Source organism: Macrobrachium rosenbergii, chromosome 16 (genome assembly GCF_040412425.1).
Source record: "Macrobrachium rosenbergii isolate ZJJX-2024 chromosome 16, ASM4041242v1, whole genome shotgun sequence".
NCBI lineage: Eukaryota > Metazoa > Arthropoda > Malacostraca > Decapoda > Palaemonidae > Macrobrachium > Macrobrachium rosenbergii.
Window position 1 is genome coordinate 51,602,475 of NC_089756.1, and position 22,845 is coordinate 51,625,319.

The 22,845-nt window shown below is 38.0% G+C and overlaps 1 protein-coding gene across 1 annotated transcript in view; it reads left to right on the forward strand.

Moving 5' to 3' along the window:
• The first annotated feature begins 9,545 nt into the window (after positions 1-9,545).
• LOC136847432 (4-hydroxy-2-oxoglutarate aldolase, mitochondrial-like) overlaps positions 9,546-22,845 on the forward strand; it is a 63,487-nt gene continuing 50,187 nt past the window's right edge. The window contains exons 1-4 of the mRNA XM_067119123.1: positions 9,546-11,048; positions 19,001-19,135; positions 19,615-19,712; positions 19,880-19,964. Of these exons, the coding sequence (XP_066975224.1) occupies positions 10,823-11,048; positions 19,001-19,135; positions 19,615-19,712; positions 19,880-19,964 (544 nt within the window). The 5' untranslated portion in view covers positions 9,546-10,822. The remainder of the gene's footprint in view (positions 11,049-19,000; positions 19,136-19,614; positions 19,713-19,879; positions 19,965-22,845) is intronic.

Here is a 22,845-nt window from a genome sequence, read left to right on the forward strand (position 1 = left end):
ATGTTCTGTTCCAGTCGAAAGTGTCCATTCATTCCTCGAGTCCTTGGCACCATCAGTGCAGCCTCGAGTCATTGTATGTGTTATATTTTCCTTTACTGACGTGTAATGTTTAATTCTCTATTGCAGAGGGCCTTTGCTAAGGACTCATCTTGGACTGTGCCTTGCCATCATTCAAGACTCCAGTAGTAAGATTTTCAGGCGTTGCAAGCCTCCTAATAATTCTTTTAACCGTTTTCCTTTTGATCCTTTTCTGTAAATATAATTACATGATTTAACCAAAGTGTTTACGTAACATTCCCTCATGAAGTAGAGCCCTAAGCTTATTGAATCATCCCCATTTTTCTTTTCTTTTTATGATTTCCCTTAACGTAAAGTCAAATTTCCAAGGCCAAATTAAAGAAAGATCCATTGCCGGCCTGTAAAGCATCTTACGAATCTAGAAATCCGGGGAAATACATAAAAGTATGTATATATGTATATGTATATATGTATATATAAATATATATATATATGTATGTATGTATGTATGTATGTATTATAATATGAAAATTGGTGGCCCAAAGAAATTTTTCGGGATATGCTAGTGAGCCAAGCTGCAGCCCTAGTTGGCAAAGCAGAGTGCTATAAGCCCTGGGGCCCACTGCTAGGAAAGCAGCCCAGTGCAGAAAGGAAGTTGAGAAGCAAAGAATTAAATATGAAAGAGAAAAAGCAAAGAAAAGCAAATACGATAAACAAGTAAAACTGAATCTCGAAGAAGAAAAGGCAAAGCAAATACAATTAACTGTGAGCACAGAATGACCAGAATTATGAAATATCTTATACACTTTCACAATGAGCCAGTTGAAAGACAGTGCCGGAAGTTAAGATCAAGAGTAGTAATAAGAAATCTAATAAAACTCGAAATTTTTAATCAAACTCAAAGTTTTGCCCAACAATTTAAGATGTGAGTCAGCTGCTGAAGACCAAACAGAGGAACAATGCTCTAAATAAGGTCTCCCTAAATCTTGAAAAGCTTTTTCATTTATGAGCAATATACAACTAACTAGCAAGAAGGAATATGGCAGCATCTCCATGTTGTATGTGTGTGCTGGTAGTCTGAATTGATAATTTGACAGAAACTAGCTCACATTTGGTTTTTTTGTACAGAAAATTTTAAAGTAAAGTACAACTGTTGTATTTGTCCCATTGATAATGTTGTCATCGCCATTCTTATATTCTAATATAATATTTCAAGCACTTAACATTATGGTAATATATATATATATATATATATATATATATATATATATATATATATATATATATATATATATATATATATATATATATATATATATAGGGAGAGGGATAATGTATGCACTTTATTTAGAATTCAGTAGTTGATACATGTAGTATTTACTCACCTTTAGAATATTAGATGCGATGACTGATAACCTGTAAACATTTTGGGATGTAGATTACCATAATGTTAAGCGCTTGAAATATTATATTCGAAAGGAAGAGTGGAGATGACAACATTATCAATGGGACAAATACAATAGTTGTACGTTACTTTAACATATTCTGTACTAAGAAAAACTAAATGTACGCTAGTTTCTGTCAAATTATCAATTCAGACTACCAGCACGTACATACTACATGGAGATGCTGTCATATTCCTTTTTATTAATTGTATATTGCTGATATAATAATGACAGCCGCATTGTTGCCAAGTTGGCGAATTTTACGCTTGTGAGGTCCAAGAAATGTTAGAAGTGAAAGACTGATCCTGTATTATTCTCGACAGGTGTTTATAATACAGAGGTTGTGTTTGTTAACAGGCATAAAAAGACATATACAATGCGTTACAGAACAAGCAAAAGGCAGGTATATATATCGGCGGACAGGCCGTGCAATGATGCATACAATGAGATACATAAAGAATCTGAAATATCAACAAGTAACATATATGACGTGATTAATGTACGTATGAAGAGCGAAACACAAGAAAGGAGAGGCGATTTGACGCCCTTACAAATACTACCCCCCCCAACAAGACAATAATTAGAGGAGCAATTATTGGATGAAATAACATTAATCACGCAAACGCTAAGGCAGTCGGAGTGGGCCCCAGCTCCTGGAGAACTGTGGGCGTGGGGTGGAACCGACACCTGGGGTTGGGGTGAGTTAAGGTAGTGGCACTGGAGAGGGCTCTCTTTTTTTCAATGAATGCCTGCTGCTGTGGAGCCTCCCAGGTCAGTGTTTTTGGTTTGCCCTTCAGGATTGACGTCAGGGGGTACATATTGTGGGCGACATCTGGGATGAAATGTAGGTAGTAGTTTATCATCCCGAGAAACTCCTGAAGGGCCTTGATGGTTTGTGGTTTTGGGAAGCTCTCTATAGCTTTTACTTTAGAGGCCGTGGGGCGCACTCCTGCTGGGGAAATCTCGTTGCTGAGGAAGTCTAATTTTTCTTTCCCGAAAATGCACTTGTCAAACCTGACGACTAGTCCGCTGTCCTGCAGACGTTTCAGGATGGCGCAAATGTGGTGAAGGTGTTCCTCTGGGGACCTGGAGAAGATGAGAATGTTGTCGACATAGCAGATGCAGAAGGGCAGATCTCCCAAGATGGTGTCCATCAGACACTGGAATGTGGCACCTGTGTTCCTGAGACTGAAGGTGGAAAAAGAAAATGTGTAGCTCCCGAAGGGCGTGATGATGGCGGTCTTTGGGACATTGTCGGGGTGCACAGGGACTTTGAAGTATGACTTCAGCAGATCCATCTTGGAGAAAATCTTCGCTCTGTGGAGGGCGCCCGTCAGGTCTTGCATGTTAGGAAGGGGGTAGTGGTCTGGTGTTGTTAGTACATTCAAATGCCGATAGTCCCCGCAGGGTCTCCATGAACCATTGGATTTCTTTACCATGTGGAGGGAAGAAGCCTACTGGCTTGATGCTTTTTTACAGATGCCCATCCGTTCCATATTTGCAAAGGCCTGTTTGGCTTCTTGTAACTTCAAGGGGGACAGTTGTCAGAACTTGGCATGGGTTGGTGGGCCCGTCGTGGTGATGTGATGGGAGATGCCTTGCTTTTGAAACCCCAGGTGACTGGCGTAGCTCTGGTTTGAATACGTCCGGAAACTCTGTAGAAAGGACGTGTAGCTGTTGGGGCCTGTGGAACAGATGGTGGGCATTCCAGGTCCGGTGGAGAGCTGACTGGAGTGGCATGTTCCTGTGTCGAGGAGGCGTTGTCTTACGAACTTGACATCTGCAATGACGAAAGGCCAGTGGTATCTGAGTCCCAGAATTGAGATAGTCTGGGTCGTCGTGCCATATGTGCGGATAGGAGTTCCGTTTGCTGCTATGAGGGCGGGTGTCAAGTCAGGTATCTTTTCTAAACCTTCCCTGGATGGCAGGAAGACCGACTGCATTGCCTTTGTATCTACCAGCAGGCGCCGTTCGGAAATTTCGTCTGATGAAGAAACCTGCTGGTTGGGGGGGAGCTGGATTTCTCAGCCACAGCTGTTACTTGTGGCTGCTTTTGTCGTTTTTTGTGAAGGAACTGGGAGGCCTGCAGTTTCTGGCATTGGTTCCGAACTTTCTGTGGAAGAAGCACCACGCCGGGTTTGACCATGTCCTGTGTTCCCTGGATGGTGTCTTCTTTCTGTAAACGGCGTTGATGTCTCTGTCATCGTCATTGTTCTCCTCCGTCAGGCTGCAGGCTCCCAGGCGGCAGCTGCGAGGGAGGCAGCATGTTTCGAGGCTTTGGTGGCCTTGTGTAGTTTTTGGGCATCATCAACAAAGGCGTCCATGTTGAGGGTGTCTGCTTCCCTTACCTGATGCCTAACTTCCTGCGGGAGGCACCAAAGGAAGATCGCTTTTGTTAAATCTACCATCCTTCTCCTCCTGTCTTCATCACTTCCCTGGGTGATACTTCTCTGAGGGGCTGGGATAATAGGTCAAGTGTGAGCTGCACTCTCTCGGTCACGGGCATGGAGTAAGATTGCATCAGTTTATCTTTCAAGGCCGCGTATGTGACCTTGTCCGGTTGCGCATCGAGCCAGGGGGACATTCTGTTGAACACCTCTTCTGGGAGCGCTGTCATGGTGATGTCAGATTTGATAGCATCGTCTCGGATGCACGCCACGCAAAAGTACGCGTCTGCACGCAGGAACCATGATGTCATGTTCTGCCTCGAAAATGGGGGAAGTTTGACCGCGTCTGGCTTTGTTGGCAAGAGGTGTACAGACAATGCTTGTGGGTTCGCATTGAGGTTCAGCTTCCAACATCTTTACTACTCACACACCAAAACGTGGGAAAATGCGCCATATTGAGTCCGTTAATGGTGTTGATTGTTCGAGTGGTCGAACAAAGGGCCAAAACGTGCCATTTTTTGGGTACACCATATTTAGTCCATTAATGGCACGGTTTCCACCAGGGAGGGAGCTATCAGAGGCCTAAACTTTGTGCCGTAGTTAGTCCGCTAAAGGCTCTCTAATGGTAGGCTGCGGCCGTGTTTAGTCTGTTAATGGCTGGGCCAAAACCGCGCTACCTGTCCCTTTCCGGGGTCACCAGTGCGAGGTTCAAGAAATGTCAGAAGTGAAAGACTGATCCTTTATTAATCTCAACAGGTGTTTATAAGACAGAAAGCAGACAGAAAGGTAGCGGGTGACTTGAGGCCCCCTGCTGCGTCCATACAGAGGTTGTGTTTGTTAACAGGCATAAAAAGACATAATGCATTACAGAACATGTAAAAGGCAGGTATATATATCGGCGGACAGGCCATACAATGATGCATACAATGAGACACATAAAGAATCTGAAATATCAACAAGTAACATATATGACGTGATTAATGTACGTATGAAGAGCGAAACACAATAAAGGAGAGGCGATTTGACGCCCTTACACGCTAGATCAGTAATTGTTTTGCCTCCTTCTAACGAGAAGGGCAGATTTAGTGGGATCTGAGACATCAGGGTTTCCAATTTCTTCAAAATCTGGTGAATCTGAGTTGATATACAGCGAATTTTGATGGACGTTGGCGGAAAATACTATTAAAATTCCATTAAAATAGTAATGAAAATTGGCAATAATTTAACAGGAGTGGCACCGCACTGGCAAACCGTCCCACTGACATTTACAGTACTGTACAAGATCTGTACGTCAACCGGACTATGAAACCGTTGCCCTAGGGCATGTTAAAAGTTTCAAAGTGAAACTGATGATGTTACGTGCTACATAATACTAATACAACGTCCTGCTGCAACAACAACAAACCAAAATCTTAAACTGTTATGTATTTTATTTGCAAGTAATAGAGTATCCTACTGGTTTGGCAATAAAAGGGATAGAGGATACGACTGTAAATGCTACCGGAAAATGCTGGCTTCACATGAAGTATTTCTGTGTATCATAGTAAAAAACATTTTCTTCAGCCTATCATTCAGTATTTAAGTAGAACTTATGAAATGGACAGCAATCGCCTGTTCTATCATAAAATACCGAATCCGTTATTATTACCAGTAAGATTAATATTATTATTTTCTCAAAATTTTATTATCATTTCTATAATAGATTTATCATTTTTTCCCATCTTTATATTTCTCATTTATGTTATTATCATATAAATCTTCAATATTATTATTTTGTCATTACTTTTCATGGGGCGAGGGCACGTGCCCAGGTACCCCGCCCACTGGATCCGCTAGTGGCTTGGCTTGTAATAATAATAATAATAATAATAATAATAATACCAAACTATTAATCAGATAGTCTATTTCTGTTTCTCACATGCAGACACGAAAAAAAAAAAAAAACTCGCACACGAGGACACCTAGTTCTTTCCTCAAAAAATTTTGAATAAATCCATATTTGACTTTACATTTCGGTGTTCCCGGAAACTGCAATCAACAAAGGATTTAGGCCCAGACAATGAAACATATGCATGATTTTTCTTCTCTTTTTTTTGCGTTTTCCGTTACTGGCCTAGAAATGATTTTGCACAACCTATATAAAGCTCGGTGAGAGAGAGAGAGAGTGCGTCCTCGTTAGTTCAGATTAATATACTTTGTAGAACGTTTTTATTTCTTTCGTATATCGCACTACTTTTTCCCCACTGCAGCTATACAACATAACAAGACAAATGTCTAAAGAATACACAGTGTTTTCCACCGCCTATAAAGCTATAATGTATAACGCTATGTGTATCCATAAATGGATTTCCCCTTGTTTTTGTGTGTGTGTGTGTGTGTGTGTGTGTGCGTAACAGAAAGTCTACAGATAAGGCACTCCAGGTTTAATTATCAGACAACCTTCAAGAAGAAAATGCAAAGTAAATGAATGAATTAAGATCAAGAGTAGTAATAAGAAATCTAATAAAACTCGAAGTTTTTAATCGAACCCTATGCTTTGTCCAACAATTCAAGATTCGAGTCAGCTGCTGAAGACCAATCAGAGAAACAATGCTCTAAATAAGGTCTACCTAAATCTTGAAAAGCTTTTTCATTTATGAGCAACTGAAGAAGAGGCAGACCGGGGCAATGCTTCTCAGAAGTGAACTTGCAATCAAGATTGACGTCAAGAATTTCAATTGAGCTTTATGGAGTTATAATTAGCATCGTCAATTAAAAGATCTGACAAGCGGGATTCAGTTTCCTAGACCTGCTAACAATCACACTTTGAGTTTCGTTAGGCACCTCTTTATCTCACCTTCGGCTGCAATCAAAGTTGCTGCAAGGTAAATTGCCAAATTAGAGACATGGAGATGAAAATAAAATATTTGATGCACCAGATACACTTTTTATACACGTTTTAGACGAAGTTACAGAAAACAAAAAACCGTTGATATCTTCAAGTGGAAACGAGACGACACGAGTCTCATGAGCTCAAAACTAGCATTGCTATATAAAAAAACCGTTTCCATAGTGAAAGCGGAAACTTTCCGATAATAAAAAAAGAAGAGAAACGTTGTTTGAATCCACATTCCAAATTGGTGCCTTTGTGACGAGACGATTTTATGGGGTCTTTCTTCAATAACGGAAGAATTTTGCACAGATTCTTAAGGGGCGTTACGCGTTGCCTTATCGGAAGAGGCGTAAAGTGGTTGCCAGACTCGCCCCACTTGCAAGTCTTGGGATTGATTCCGGGAGGGAGGAAGTGACTTTGGGGCCGTTTCCAGAGAAGTCCATTATGCTTTTGTCTATTCAAGCAGTGCATTAGGTACACATTAGTTAGTCGACAGTGGTGGGTTGCAGTTAGGGTGGAGAAGGGAGTGTGGCAAGTAACCTCATTCTGAAGGACTTTCTGAGAACTGAAAGGTTGTTACCTTTTAAGACCTCTGTTAAAAAAAATAGTGTATATACACTCTGCTACCCATCATTCTTGTCTAATCATCTACCCATTTCGGTATAAGTTCCTTTGACAATAATCCTCAAAGAACAACAAAGAAAACTGATCATTATTAAATACTATCTCTGATACAATTTGTAAATCAGATCTCTTACAACAATGACATGCCAGTGATGAGAAATCAAGTAGGAAATACAGGTAGACTGCGATTCAGTAAAGTATTACTTACAGTGAAGCCGAAAACGATCAAAAATATGTCACGACATTGCACAACAGCCCGAAATAATCATCGAAATCCTTTGCCGTAAAACACCCTGACTGTTCACAATTGACCTCAATCAAATCACGGTCTAATCATGACCAAAATACAAATTATCGAAGTTATGATGAATATAAACCCCGACAAAGCAACACATTCATAATCAACTCAATCAAAATACACCCATTTCTATCCCGTAGTGGGGTAGTGCCGTCAGCGCACTTCACATGGTGCACTCTAGGCATTACTAAAGTGTGGTTGGAGCGTCCATTCGGGCCGCCGCTACACAATTTTTATAGCCCTTTGCTTTACCTCTATTCTCGCTCCATTTCTTCAATCTTGATGTCCAACCTCTCAAACTGTTATTTCTTAATGCAACTACTTTTTTTTTTAAGTTCCACCTTAGATCATTGTACTTCATCTGTATTATCTTGATTTCTTTATTTTGCTGTCCAACCACTCCAATTCCTTCTTTTCAATCTTAATAGCTCACATTTCATAAAATCAAATCAAACCACGTTCATTGCTAGAGTTAACAGTGAACCAAACATGACGGGACACGAGTGATTGATGAGTTTTTAAAGAGCTTTTCACAATTCACAATAGACCCCAATGATTCCAAGACAAAGCCAGAATACCAAGACTATTGCAGAGCCATTTACGACCATTCTCGACCTTCCCATAGCTAAATAACAACAGATCAACTGGAATAACTACGTCGATATGACAAGTCAGCAATAACATAAATCGAGAGTTGTCTCATGAGTAGAATTATAACTTTCCCCAACTTGTACTTGTGACAGCTCGTGAACTCAGTCCTTGTCATTGTTAGCCTCACTTGACAATATAGCTGGAATTTATCCGTCTCCCTGGTAACGTACTGAATGGTCAGATAAAACGATAAAGACGGTTTTGACTGTAATTTGCAATAAATTGAAAAAGTCCTTGAGCTGTTCAGTAATGCTCGTGTTCGGTTGCAAAGAATTCATTTAGTTACGGTAGCTGTGGCAAGCATAGATCCAAAAATTTCAATCGGCGATGTTTCAAAAGTTTATTTTTTTATATACTAGTGGTGGGAGCTGACACGAGCGTAACAGAGTTTTGTGTATTGCAGAACTTAAAGAAATTTTAGATTAAGATTAAAGTATGACGGTATGTTCATATTTTCATATGCTGAGAGGTATCAGTAATGACTTCCTACTGCGTGGTTCCAATTGACCTTGCCGTCTTTTCAAAGCTACGGGCGGGATGGAGCTGTTGGGAGAGGGGATGCTGTTGATGGGGCCATAGGTCTACCTGCTAAGTCACCAGCACCCATTTCCTGGCTCCATATCCCCACGTGGTCTCTAGGATGTTGTGGAACAGCGAAATGATATTTTCTTTGTCTTCGCAGCTCATTGGTGACTTTTAAGCCTTTAAGCCTAGTATTTCAAGAAATCTTATATTCTACCTCAAAATGTCACGCTTTTCTACACTGATTGTCTTACCCCATTATTTCTCTATATTTATTAATAATTTTTATAATAATGCTGATGATAAAATACAGACCCTTGTATGTTGCGCAAATCACAGAGATTGAATCTAAATTTCAGTTCCTCTGACGACCGGGAGTTGGGGACACTTATTAAAGCTTAATTATTTCAGGTGTATTTACACACAAGGAAAGGATTTTGTTTTATCCTCATCCTTAAAGGGGGCGATTGGCCTTCATAGCCTCCGATAATAATGAGAATGTAACGTGATTTTTCAGATTCACAAGATTTTAGTTTAGGGGTTCTCTATGTTTTTTTTTTTTTTTTCTGTCAATGCGCGGTGTTTTATCCATTAAATCTCTTCTTGTTTGGAAACGTCCTCTATCCATCTTGGTTATCTCATAACCCTAATCCTGTATTTTACAATTACTTCTTTCTCATTTCCTTTTTCTGTGTAAATTAGGAAAACATTTCCAGGGGAAACGGTTCATTTTGGGATTAGATCTAAAGGAGATCGGTTCAAGGTTAGTTTGTGTGTAAGGTTCGACAAATACTCTAATCTGCTTAATGTATTGGCACGATTAGGCGCAGAGAGGAGATTGCATCAGTTATCCTCCTGTTTCTCATTGTTTCGACACTTCTTGTTCCATTGGTGTTTTCTCATAACCTGAACGTGTTGCAGTCTAGGTATTGTACTTGTAACCAGAGCAAAACAATGAGATATCACAACCACCACCCCTACCCTGAAATTATACGCAGTGCAGATGAGATTGGCAGCTCTTCGCTCTTTTGTCATTTTCAAGTTTTATTTTTTTCAGACTTGTATATGTGCTAGTGTTTTAACATTCATGTAAGAACCTTATCAGAACATTCCATTTTACTAATAATTAAATAGATTTGTCCTGGGTTTTCACTTTTCTGCATCTGTTACCTCCTGTTGCCAAGGGTGTTTTGACTGAGATAAGACAGTCACTCTGAGAAAGTAGTCAGTTGGTGAGAAAGACACACACACACACACAACACACACACACACACACACACACACACACACACACACACACACACTTGAAAGAAGTCTAATGCTACAGTATGAAAACTGAAATGCTCGGAAAATTTGAGTCGGATTATGAACATACTGTAGTACTATTTTCGTGAAGCCAATTTTTTAAAGAATAATTTTAGTGAATACGAATGCAATGAAGATTTTTTACTAAACTTAATAATATTGTACGGTGAATTAATTGATTAAATTAAGCCCAGTGAAATTATGCGAATTGCTAGGCACTGAGCAACAGTAGTTTTAAACTTTCTTGCAAAATATTCTAGACACTCACTAACGAGGATATACTGTAGATGTAGTCTTGTTTCATTTTTATATTTTTACACCTTGAATTTTATGATTAAATGACATAATACAGGACATTTAAAATGAATGCTTTTTCTAGGCCTTTTCATATTGGCGGCCCTCTGCTTGAATGGTTCGTGTAATTGCGTCCTTGAACCATCGGACACTTGGAAACGGCTGATTCTTTACCATTTTAAGTTTTGATTCAGTATTTCATGCTTCTCTCAGCCTTATCATAAATTGGTAGCCCTCCTCTTGAATGGCTCGTGTGATAGTGTCCTTGGAATTTCGGACACTTGGAAACAGCTGATTTCCTTCACAACAAAGCCAGCTGTTCAGTTAGTCGGTGCTCGGTACCCTGAAGGCTCCAAGGCAACGTTTCGTGTCTCCTTTCCTTGCTTGTTTTCAGCAATAATCCGCAATGTCACTCTATGGAAAAGGTGTTACCAACATTAACAGACTTTGTAAATTGTTTAGGACTGGCTTAAGGCCTTGTCGTTTCCTTTCGACGACTGTTTCGTCCAAAGGAAAACTGGATTTGTCTGGGATCTTCCCCCCGATGCCGACTCCGTTCAATCAGGATGAATCCATCGCTTATGACAAATTGGAGAAAAACGTCGCCCTTTGGGACAAGGTGCCATTCCGAGGTGAGTTAAAACTTGAAGGTCTATGTGATTCTCATAGACTATTGAATCTCCGTGAGCCGTAATCACAATTAGCGAGGCAAAATGGTTTGTCGAACTAGAGTATCACCCAGCACTGTACTCCACCTTTGGCCTTACCAAATTCGAGTTGAGAATCCTAGCAAGGGTCTGAGCAGACTCTATAGGCTAGTCTACATAGGCTATTCTTGGAGGTCTTGAATGAATGCTAGCTTAACCTAGGTGAATGTAGTCTAGCTAAGTCCAGATTCCACTAGATTGTCCAAGGTAATCATTACTAATATACCTGTCTCCCTTTGGCTGTTTGTGTTTCCAATGGTTTTTTATGTATTCAGAATAAATCTGACTTTCTAAACCATTTAGTTATTAGTTTAATAATTAACCCCCCCATCAAGCCATCACTCTGGTGCACCTTGATGGAAACAAGGGTTTCGAAGGTCAGATTTGTTAGGTTAGGTCACAACCCTCTTTTAATCTATAGTTCCTTATGTCGGGTTAGGTGGGGTGGGAGAGATTCCCCCTCCAGTGAAGTAAGAACCTGGGGCTCTAGGTTAAATACATCCTTGTAGTTCACTCTTTTTGTTTAACCCCACACAAAAACCCTGCTTTCCAACAGTGGTCTCCCATTATTATAGGATATTGGAGGGGATCCAGTATCTCTTAAAACTACTCAATACCCAATGTAATGAAAATCAGAAGCATTCAAAGCACACATTAAAAGATAGGTGGATTAGATCTTACAGCGCTTTTTCAGTGTCGTTAATGGTGTTTTACAACGCTGTTAACAGCAAAGGCATCAAGTTAAGGCACTGACAATACTGTAACTTGATGTAACATCAAGTTATGGCACTTGCAGCGCCATTAAAGGCAAAACACCAACTTACGGCATGGCGCTGGAGCCCCCAACATAAGTTGATAGGCGTGATTAGAATTTTTATTGGGGAATATATTTTTCCATGGGTTTTAGGTGTGTTTTGAACTAGCCTGACCTTCAAAACAGTCATTAATTAGCACTTGACATCTACAGTTTTCATCCCAAAAACTCCCAGTTCTTCTTGACTGATAGAAGGTGAATGGAGGTTAACCAAAGAATGAATAATTTTCATAAGTTTTAAAAGTCAGATTCATTCAAAAACATCAAAAACTATAGAAAAAGAAAAATTTCACCTCCAAAGGAGACAGGTTTAAAAGTACATTCCCCCCACCATTCCATTGAAATTGCTCTTTAATATCAAAATCTTTCTGTAATTTATCCTTGACCAACACATCTTATGGCACATGACCCTATCTGTTAGCTTGGAGTCCTATACTAGCTTGAAATTGTTGACCCAAATGCATCCTAAGCTAGGCAGTGGGGCTGAAACTTTACCCAAGGTTTGCTATTAGTTTTAGAAGATCTGAGGTAGGATGTCTAAAGTGGACAAAAGCACTGTGGCTATTTCAAGATTGTGTGAATTGATGTAGGCTAGGATATCAGCATTCGAGGAGAGGAGGGTAATCTAGTATGGAACAAGTTAAATGAGACCCCAATATCCTAGAGATGTACAACTTTGAAGTTTTATGAGCCCGTTATATCTCTGTGGTTAGCCTTACTATTTTTAATATAGACTAATGTTTAAACTTAAAACTTTAGTCACGTTTTTTGTAACCTGCAAGTCTAAAGTTTTATTTGCTAATGCAAAACCCAAACCCAACCTTTATAGTAAGTTGTAGATTTTCAATTTTGTTCTTGTGAGTAATCTTACTCCATTGACCTAGAAATTAGGGAGGTCTGTTGTAGGTTTGCTCCCCCAAATGAAAACTAAGCCTTTTTATAAGATGATGTATCCTCCTAGGTCATGCAGTAGTGTGTACTGTATGAATTGAGGATGCGTGGCATTATGCTTGGGGTCTTAAGAGTCTGATCTCTTGCTTGGTTAGTGGTCATTATCATTATTATCATCATTAAGTACAGGTATACATTTTTGGTACTTTACAAGGTCCCACACATTCAATTCCCCATTTTGAGGATTTGATCTATTGTATGAAAGTGCAACATTTATCTTTTTATGATATCATTATAAATGGGCTCCATTAGAAAGTTGTTTTAACATAAGTATTTCCACAGATAATGTCTGGATCTCTGGGATAAATCATTGTCATTATTAATGTTTTGGTTACATATCCCTTGCATTGGTTAAGATGCAAAGTTGATTTTTCTCCCCCTTCCCATGCTATGTGACCCTTTGCCAGAACATCCATCAGAGTTAAGCCTTCATCTAATCCCTTTTTCCTTATCTGTAGTCTCTTATCTCTTATCACTTCTCATCACATCAAACTAGACACAGTGAGGAAGGTTTTCATTAATATTAAGAACATATATTTAATTATACAATCATAATTAATACTTAGTGATAACCATAAAGTGTTAACCCTTTTTTGATATGGCTTTATCACAAAGGGAGTTTCATATGTAATCGATTGCAAGGAGGTTTTGTTAACAATTGTGACTATTATCAGGTACATATCACTGACTGCTTGGCATCCTGAAAACACACATGCACACACCCCTGTAATCACAGATAAGTGTTTGCAATGGTCAAAGTTATATATATTGCTGTATTCATGCATGATTGTCTAATAGCTTACACATGATAAGGGCTTTCCAAGGGTGCATTTCATGAGGACATGGTCCAAATCATTATCAGCTTTGTTAGATGCAAGTCACTCTTATTAAAAGAGTTAATAATCTTTGTTAGTTAGTAAGAAAACATTGTGATGTTAAATACCTCAAGGTTGTGCAAACTGCCCCTGTCTTGGACATTAGATGTTTATTGCAACTATCAAATAGATGTTTATTGCAACTATCAAATCCAGCCATGTTGGTATGGTATGGTCTTTAATCATAGTGCCTCCTGATGGCACCTCCTTGAACATAACAGAATTTGTTAGAAAATGTGAATCTTAGTCATTCAATTATACTGGATATACTGTACTGGATATGCTATGGCATTCTCAGATGGGGTATAGGTAGTTGTTAATCCACATCTATCTTTTCAAAGGTGTTTTGCACAGCTGAGGCAGTACCAGACACAGAGTATAAATGTATATGAAGAAAATTCATTAAAGAACATTTACTCTTAACCCCAGCCATACTATGTATCTTTTTCTTTTCAGGAAGAAAAAAGTATCTAACCTGATGGAAAAATCCATCCCCACTCTTGTGTGATGCCCATAAGGCAGTTAAGATAGTCTACCAGTAACTATTTATTCCCTGTTCAGGGCTGTCCTGATGTCCTGGCACATAGATCGGTATGACGACAATGTGTTTATCCAAAAGGAATTGGCCTCATGTTCAAGAAGGTGCTATGAGGTAAGATATCAGGACTGGGTACCTTCCATGGATAGGTGCTATTAATACATAAGAGCCACTGCATATTGCTGAAAAGAACACCTTCCTGGATATCACGCAAATTTTCTTACTGCCCACAAGCATTTGAAGAGCTCTTATACAAGTGACTATCTCTGTAGTGAATCATGCCCTTGGGATAATCAGAGCTGCCTGCCAGCTGTCAGATATATTCAGATACAGTAACATACCCTATGCCATCACAATAAATTTTCTGGCTTACAGGGTAAGACACTAGCCAATCAGCATGTCTACTGATGAGTAGTTGTCAAAAAATCTTTGAGGTTCAAGGAAAGGAGAAATCTTTGAGGTTCAAGGATAGGAGAAATCTTTGAGGTTCAAGGAAAGGAGTAGTTGTCAAAAAATCTTTGAGGTTCAAGGAAAATTATATTTCCTCCTTTGTTGGATTGTTAGAGAAACAATTTCTGACAAAGAAGAGCAAACTTGGCCTCTTGTATTCAGGACCGTACAGTAATTTAGAGCACCGCTACTGTTTCTGAAATTGATCTTGGTAGGTGAGATGGAAGACAACACATGGTTCACAATGATTGTTGAATTAGGTATCTAGCCTAATTTAAATGAATTTCTAGTGTAGCCAAGGAAATGTCGTAATAAAAAATCCCCTGGAATTGATGGATTACATGGTGAAATAAGGTGGTTTTAGGCAAATTTCCAATTTTAAAGATATACAAGGTGTTTAAAACTTGCTGGATTGAGAAGCTGTGCCTCATGACAAGGTTCTAAATTTCTACAATGCCATAGAAATAAAGATTGCAGACCCCAAAGGAAGTAGTGCCATCCAAGTATCTTAATTGGTGCACTGTTGGCATTATTATAGGGTGTTTGCAGTCCATTCTGCCCTTAATTGCACCCACTTTTTAACCTTTAATTTACCTCCATTCCCACATCCTCTATTTAAGCTTGCTGGTCAACCTCTCATATAACTATTACTTATTAGTGTAACTGTGAGGTTTTCTCCCAGTTCCATTTTTAGTGTAGATGTTTGTACTTTATTTTCTGGATCTCTTCATTTTGCTGCCAACCACTCCAACTCCTTCTTTTCAGTCTTAAATGGTGAATGGCAGAGTGCCCCAGTGCTGGGATTATTTGCCTAAATTTCATAAATTACACGAAATAAAAGTTGCAGAAATTATACCAATAGTTATAGAGGTATCTCCCATGCTTTTGGCTAGGCTTATCTTATTAAAACTACAGTCACTTTTAAAATGAATGAATAGTAGATAAATATTATGGGAAGTCTGTCCCATTATACTGTGTATTGCATTATAGACCTTGTAAAAACTTGACAAGATAGAAGAGGTATTTTGATTTGGAGAGGTTTGATTATCCTCCCCAATTTTTAGATGCTGGAAAATTAATCCATGAGGGTATAAAGGCTAGTTTATCAGATGGTGAAAAGTTGGAGGAGTTAGTTTTAAATTGACATGACTTAAGGGTGTTTGCTGGCACGTACCTTGCATAGCATATTTTCATACTTGATACATTAAACACTAGTAATAGCATGGAGTCTTATTTGCATTTCGGGATGGAGAGGGTTTGTTTAATATCACAAGGCTCCAGGTCATTTAATGCCAGACTTCCTGTTTTGCTGATGATGATGCTATTGCCTTATAAAGGCACCTTAGCAGTTATGAGGCATACAGAATTTTAACCTCACTGTTGGTAATGCAAATCTTACACAGCATGGAATTGGTCAGAAACGTGATTTTACTATGAGAGTGAGTTGATTAAAAATGTTGAGATGCTGAGAGATGGCCCACTAGTGCACATTGGCTCAGAGAAAATAGCATTCACTGCCATCAGCTTAGAAACATGCTTTATATACAGTTATAACAGAGGGACTAATGTGAAGGTTCTGAATAGGGCAGATTCTTGTTCCATGTGCTGAATACCCACTCGAGAAAAAACTGTTTAAGCTAGTATGCTGAGAGAATGGATGACAATTGAATTCCAAAGAAAATTTTCACTGAGAAAGTTTGAAATTCCAAAAAAAGGTTTATGGAGAAATGCAGATTAAGATTAATCAAATTGTAAAGCTGCCTTTATAGTACATTACACTAATTCAAAAGGTAAAATGAATGATTAAGGAGAGAGTGTAAGGAGAAAAGGGTTAGTGGAGGCTGAGTTGTTGATGAAGGGAAATGAAGGTGAAATGAGGAAGAGAGGCATGTTAGGCAGTATAATTTGTTGGTTACCATGAACAGTCACGATTACTGGAGTTATTTGTCTTTTTGCTGCTTCTGCTGGAACTACAGGCCTATGTCTTCATCTATCCCCTTTTTCCATTTTTTGGGGTCTTCTTACAGATCTTATGGTATACTACTATAGCTACTGCTTTTCTCATAACTTCATCAGTTCAAATCATGAGTTTTTGAGATTTTCTTTTTCCAACCTCTTGGTACCACATCTCTTCTTAGCAGTTCCTCATTCATAATACAGTCTTTGCTGAGTACTTAGCATGAATCTCAGCATTGAATGGGTACACATCAAAATGGCAAGTGTTTTTTTAAGTTTTATCTGCAAAAATTACAACTAATGCTACTTTAGGATGCGAGTGTCGACAGAAACATGGTCAACTACTAACTGATTTATTATCACAGAATACTGACAAGACTGGTTTCTGTGAGTGGAAAAGTAGTGTAGGACATTAGAACAAGAGGGGCATAATTTTATGATCAGTTGTGTTTTCTCACACCTGAAAAATACTTAAAAATTCTTTGTCCCACATGAATCTTATGAGTTTTCTAATACATAAGACTTGAAAACTTGACATGTTTTACTTTCGTGGTTATTTTTTGTTTTACAAATTAAATATTGTAGTTCCTGAAAATACTTAATCATTGATTCAGCCGTAAGCCATCAATTTGTGTTTTCTTGGGAAACCCAAAGTTCTACAAGGGATCATGTTTTGTTTTGGATTGTGAATGCCTGAAGTGCCTGCCAGAGGGCCTTACACTACAATGAAACAAAGCCTGATGACTGGGCATTGGAAGTCATGGCTTAAAGTACCAGAGAAAGGCAATCTGACTGAATATGGGTATTGCAGAGGTATTACACTTTTGTCAGTTGTAATGAAAATATGCAGTATGCTTAATTCTCAATAGGCTGGTGAAAGAAATTACAGTAATAAGCTTAGAGATAGACAAGCTGGTTTCAGGAAAGAAAGGAGATTCACAGATTAAGTACAGGTATTTTATGTCGACAAATTGTGCAACAGTGTGTGGAATTTAATCTGTTTTTGATGGCTTTTGTTGAGAATGAGAAAGCATTTGACTGTGTCCACAGACCAATGGCATGGAAGACCTTGCATCTCTGTGGCATTCCCAGTAAATATGTGAAGGTAGCTGAAATTATTCATGAAAGAAGTAAATGCAAAGTAATGTTTACAGCCTTGTCAAGATAATTCACAGTGGATAGTGGGGAACCTTTCCTGCAGATTTTATAATGAAAAAATTGGTCAAAGGTGGAAGAGGTTTAGATTTCAGTAATGATAGCAACTACAGACTTGCAATGTGTGAAGATGTTGTATTATTCAGTGAAATGCCACTAGATTCACACACATGCTGAGTAGAATGCATCATACTTCTAGAGAGATGGAACTGAGAATAATCCAAGAAAAACAGCATTGAAGACTATGTGCACAACTCGATGAAACAACATTAGCTGTAGAAAATATTGATGAGTGATAAGGCTTACTCTTTCAAGTATTTTTGAACAGTGGTACCCAGTACAGGTTCTCTTGAGTTGGCATTTAGTGAAAAACTAAAATAGGCAACTCAAACAATGGTCAGCCTGAATAAGATTTGGGAATGAAATAAATTGAAATTGCATGCAAAAGTAAGATAAACAAATCTAGCATAATTGCTATTGCTTTACAGATATGAATCATGTTATGACAGTGAAACTGTATCAGAAATGTTATTTTAAGATTAAAGCTAAGAAGATTAGGGTTAGAGATAAAAATAATAGTATAAGAGAAACTACAGAAACTCCTTATGTAGATGAGATGGCTTGGACATATCCTTTGTACAAACGCAAGGAGAATAGTATTTGACAGTGTCATAGAGCTCCTGTGGGTACCAGAAGAGCCGAGAGACCCAGACCTACTTGGATGAGGACTATGACGAAGGAGGCTAGAGATGAATGGCAGAATTTCACAGATACCCTTTGCGTCATGTGGTGTTGGAGACAGTGATGATAATAAAGGTGCAAAAGTAAGCACCCCATCCTTACAGATTTGAGATTTATAAGATTACTCTAAGCTTGCAATCAGCAGGAATGAGAGTATATTAGAGGTTCATATAGGTACCTTTAGATGTCACAATGACATACAACCTCAAGTAAAATCAAATTCATATACATAGGTACCTGATTGTCCAAAGTCAAGAGGCATAATTCTTATATACTGTACTGTAATGTTAAATTAAAACAAATAATATACTGTACATTTCTTTGTATAATTAATTGTATGAAGTTGTTGAAAATGTCTGTATGAGGTAGTGTAGCATCATCTTTATATACTTTTTAGGTCTGGTGGTTCAAGGGAGTAATGGAGAATATGTCTACCTGAGCACTGAAGAAAGAGTGGAGCTGGTGAAGCGAGTAAGAGAATTTCTTCCCTCTACTTCTGATAAATTGCTGCTTGCAGGGTCAGGATGTGAATGCAAGTATTAATTCTCAAAACTTGAAATGTCACAACTACACTGTATTCCATGGTACTCTTGATTAATTCAAGCACTGTATGCACTTTTTAGTTATAGAATATTGGAAATTACAAGAGTGTCTTATTTTGAGAGTCCTGCTTGTCCTTTTCAAGTTTTATATGCAAAATGTTAAATTTTATCAGAAGTCTACTGCTGTCACCTTCGACAATTTTGTTCAAGACAGTATCCCATCTTAAGGTACAATAGATTTTTTTTTTCAAAAACATAGACCTTAATTGTTATTGCTCTTGAAATTTGCTTTTGTCAGATACAACCTATTTACCAGCATAGATTAAAAATATACTTTGTGTTGTGTTGTCATTCAATCATGCCTTAAGGTCTTAGCCTGATATGGTACATGTACTGTATGTGGTTAATACTGTAATGCCAGTTGCATTCTTAACAAAGCAAAAATGTCAAAGATTTTTTGCTCTTTCAGCTACTAAGGCAACTATTCAAATGAGTGAAAAGATGGCTGCTGCTGGTGCAGATGCTGTCATGGTTGTTACTCCCAGTTACTATAAACCAGGAATGAAGGTAGGCTATCTGAGATAAATAATGATTACAATATCAATGTTACTTTCCTATTAAGTATAATACTGTATTTTCAGATTAATACTGTATTAATTTTAGGCTGGACTATATGGTGTACTGTATATCATCTTTTTAAATGTCTAAATATAAATTTTTTTTATTTTTTATAGGACAAGGCTTTACATGCTCATTTCACGGCAGTCGCTGATAAAAGTCCAGTACCTGTCATCCTGTACAGCGTACCAGTATTTACAGGTACAGTAATTGATGAATTACACATTATTCTACAATTCAGGGTACTTTTATTTGTGGCATAAAGTTGTACTGTAAACACAAGGAAACTTGTTTAAAATATACTGTTACAGCTAGAGCCAATACATTTTAAGGGTGTAGTGGAATGAGGTATTTTAGAATAATGAACTACTGTATACCTGTACAGTACTTAAGTTATCATGTACGAAGAGATTATCTAATAAGGAAGTGAGATGCAAACTTAGAGGAGTCTTGGCACACTCTGGTAGCAGACTATTGCTATACTGTACAGTATTCATATTGTATTAAAAAGTATTTAATGATAAACATAAGCAATAATGCTTGTTTATAGTGTCAACTGGTAAAAAGAACAGAATAAAAAAGAAATGTATAAAGCTTGTAGTAAAATATGGTTAGTATTTTTTTGTGGAGAAAGATTAGGATTAAAGTATTGTGTATGTGCAGTATGACGTGAGATGGCTATTTAATGTGTAAAATGATGCGCAATTCCAATGGTAGCATACTATATGAATTTAAATACATATGGTAGAACATTGGTAAAATCCTGTGTACAAATTTTTTTTATCGTATTAAATGTTGAAACGTCCTGGGTTTTTGCAGAGGTACATTACATTAATTAGATTTTAGGTACTTTAATTCTTTATAAGGATGAATTCTTATTTTTGATAGTGTAACCACTGTTCATCCTCAAAGGAGTCACACTCTTGGGGTTCCCCTAGGACTCCATAAGACAGACCAACCAATTACAAAGAATTCTCTTATAGTTGGTCTCAGCCAAAATAGTGCTTGTTGACGCAGGGATGGAGTAGAAAGGACTCAGGACAGGAGGGCTTTATCTCCTCTCCTACAGTGACTGCCTTGGCGCTCCATGTCCCACTTGCATAGATGTGACAACAGTGTGTTTGTTGGCCACCTTCCTCATTAGACTCGGGTCTGTCCAAGAGCTCACTAATCCCCAGGTTTTGCTCCGGAAATTGTTTGACTATGCATTTTTCGATCATCCTAGCACCACTCAAGCTAAGTACTTAGTTTTAAGACTCTGTGAAAAGTTTAAGTTCCTTAAAATTTTAACAGGTAGGCATATACTATATGCCTACTTTAAGCTTAAATTTGATACTTAGTGTACCTGCATTTGATTCAAAACATACACAAATGTAGGGGATGCATTAAACAAGATGCTATCCCATAAGAGATAACAATACTTCTTACTCTTACCTCCCTAATGAACAGGGATACCTTAGAGTTATTGATCCACCTTGAAGGTCTAATCCAATAAGTATTTAAAAGTGCTAACATTTAATTATGGTTATTGTCTTTTATATATAAAAAATGATGCTGCATAAGTTAATCAGTAGTTATATCACTGTAGTACAACAATGGTACTCAAACCCCGCAATACCAATCTTAAAGTCGAAATTCCTTGTTGGACCCAACGTTTCAAGTTTGCATGAACAGTATTAGCTTTGATAAATTTGAATTAAGAAATGGGAGTCCCTTAAGGTGGAGTTCTAAACAGCACACCGTTTACTTTAGCAGTATACAGTGCATCCTTAGCTTGCAGCACCACCGACTTACGGCAATTCAATCTTACGGCACTTTTTCAGTGCTGTTAACGGCATTTTACAGCGCTGTAATTTGATGTTGCATCAGGTTGCAGCACCATTGATGGTGTTAACAGGAAGAATAGGCATTAAATTAATGGCGCGTACAGTGCTGTAACTTGATGCAACATCAAGTTACAGTGCCATAAGTGCCGTTAAGGGTATCGGTGGGGTTGGGGGTTAATTTTGAGTGATGGTGTTCAAACTTCCACAGGTGTTACCTCTAGTTTGACCAAAGTAGCACACAAAATTTCAGGTGAATTGGATGAAAACTTTTTTTTAACGAATATCTTTCTTTTAAACATAGCATTTTTTTTTTTTAAGTACATCTCCTTCTTTATTTATCATTGTTTTTTTTTTAAATAGCAGAAAGTTTAATTCCTATCAAATAAAATGGCAAACTCAAAAATCTTATATGTGATGTATGCTATTTAAAAAAAATATCCTAAAAAATGCAGTAAAAAATACCATAAAATTATATACAGTATTAAATCTTGGTAAAAATTTTTTTTGAGAGAAAAAAGAAAAATAAATTTGCCGACGTGTTCTCTCACTACCTTTATTCAAATTGCTTTTTAGATTATTAAAATCCATTCATAAATAAGGGAGTTTTTGGAATTTGAATGTAGAAAAAGTATGTTTTGAGAAAAATGCAGGTAAAGTTTTGCTAACCATTTATTTTGCTTCTAGAAGTATATAAAGTTTCTTGAAAAAGCCTACATGGCACCTGTTCCCCTCTCTTTTATAAGAGATATTATTCCCATTAAAAAAAAACCTTTATCACTTAAAGAAAATAGTTTATATTATTTTTGGGGAGTTATCATAGAACGCCACTCTACTCTTGTGCTGCCAGGTTTTTAGGAGGCTAATGAGCCCCTCCTTCATATCCTCTTTGTGATGTTCTTTGCTTCTTTTGCTTTCTTGAATGCATAGCAGACATTCGTTTCCTGGTCTTCTCTTTCATTTGAGGGCCTTTCAGGCTTTCTCCTGTCATTTTTCTCATAATAGGCAGCAATGAACTTGCTGCATAGCCTATATCATGTTCCGTTGCAGTAACATGAAAAGCAGAGGTTGCAGTATCCTTCCCATAGTCTGACCTTTGGACACTTTGCCCATATTTTACTGTTGAACGATTCATTTAGGTTTTGGGTACAACCTTTCGCACATCTTTTCAGTAAATCATCAGAGAAAGCTCTTCAAATATTTGGCGAATTGGGATCTTGTGTTCCTCTGTAAGTTGGAGTTTTACTTTCATCTTCTTG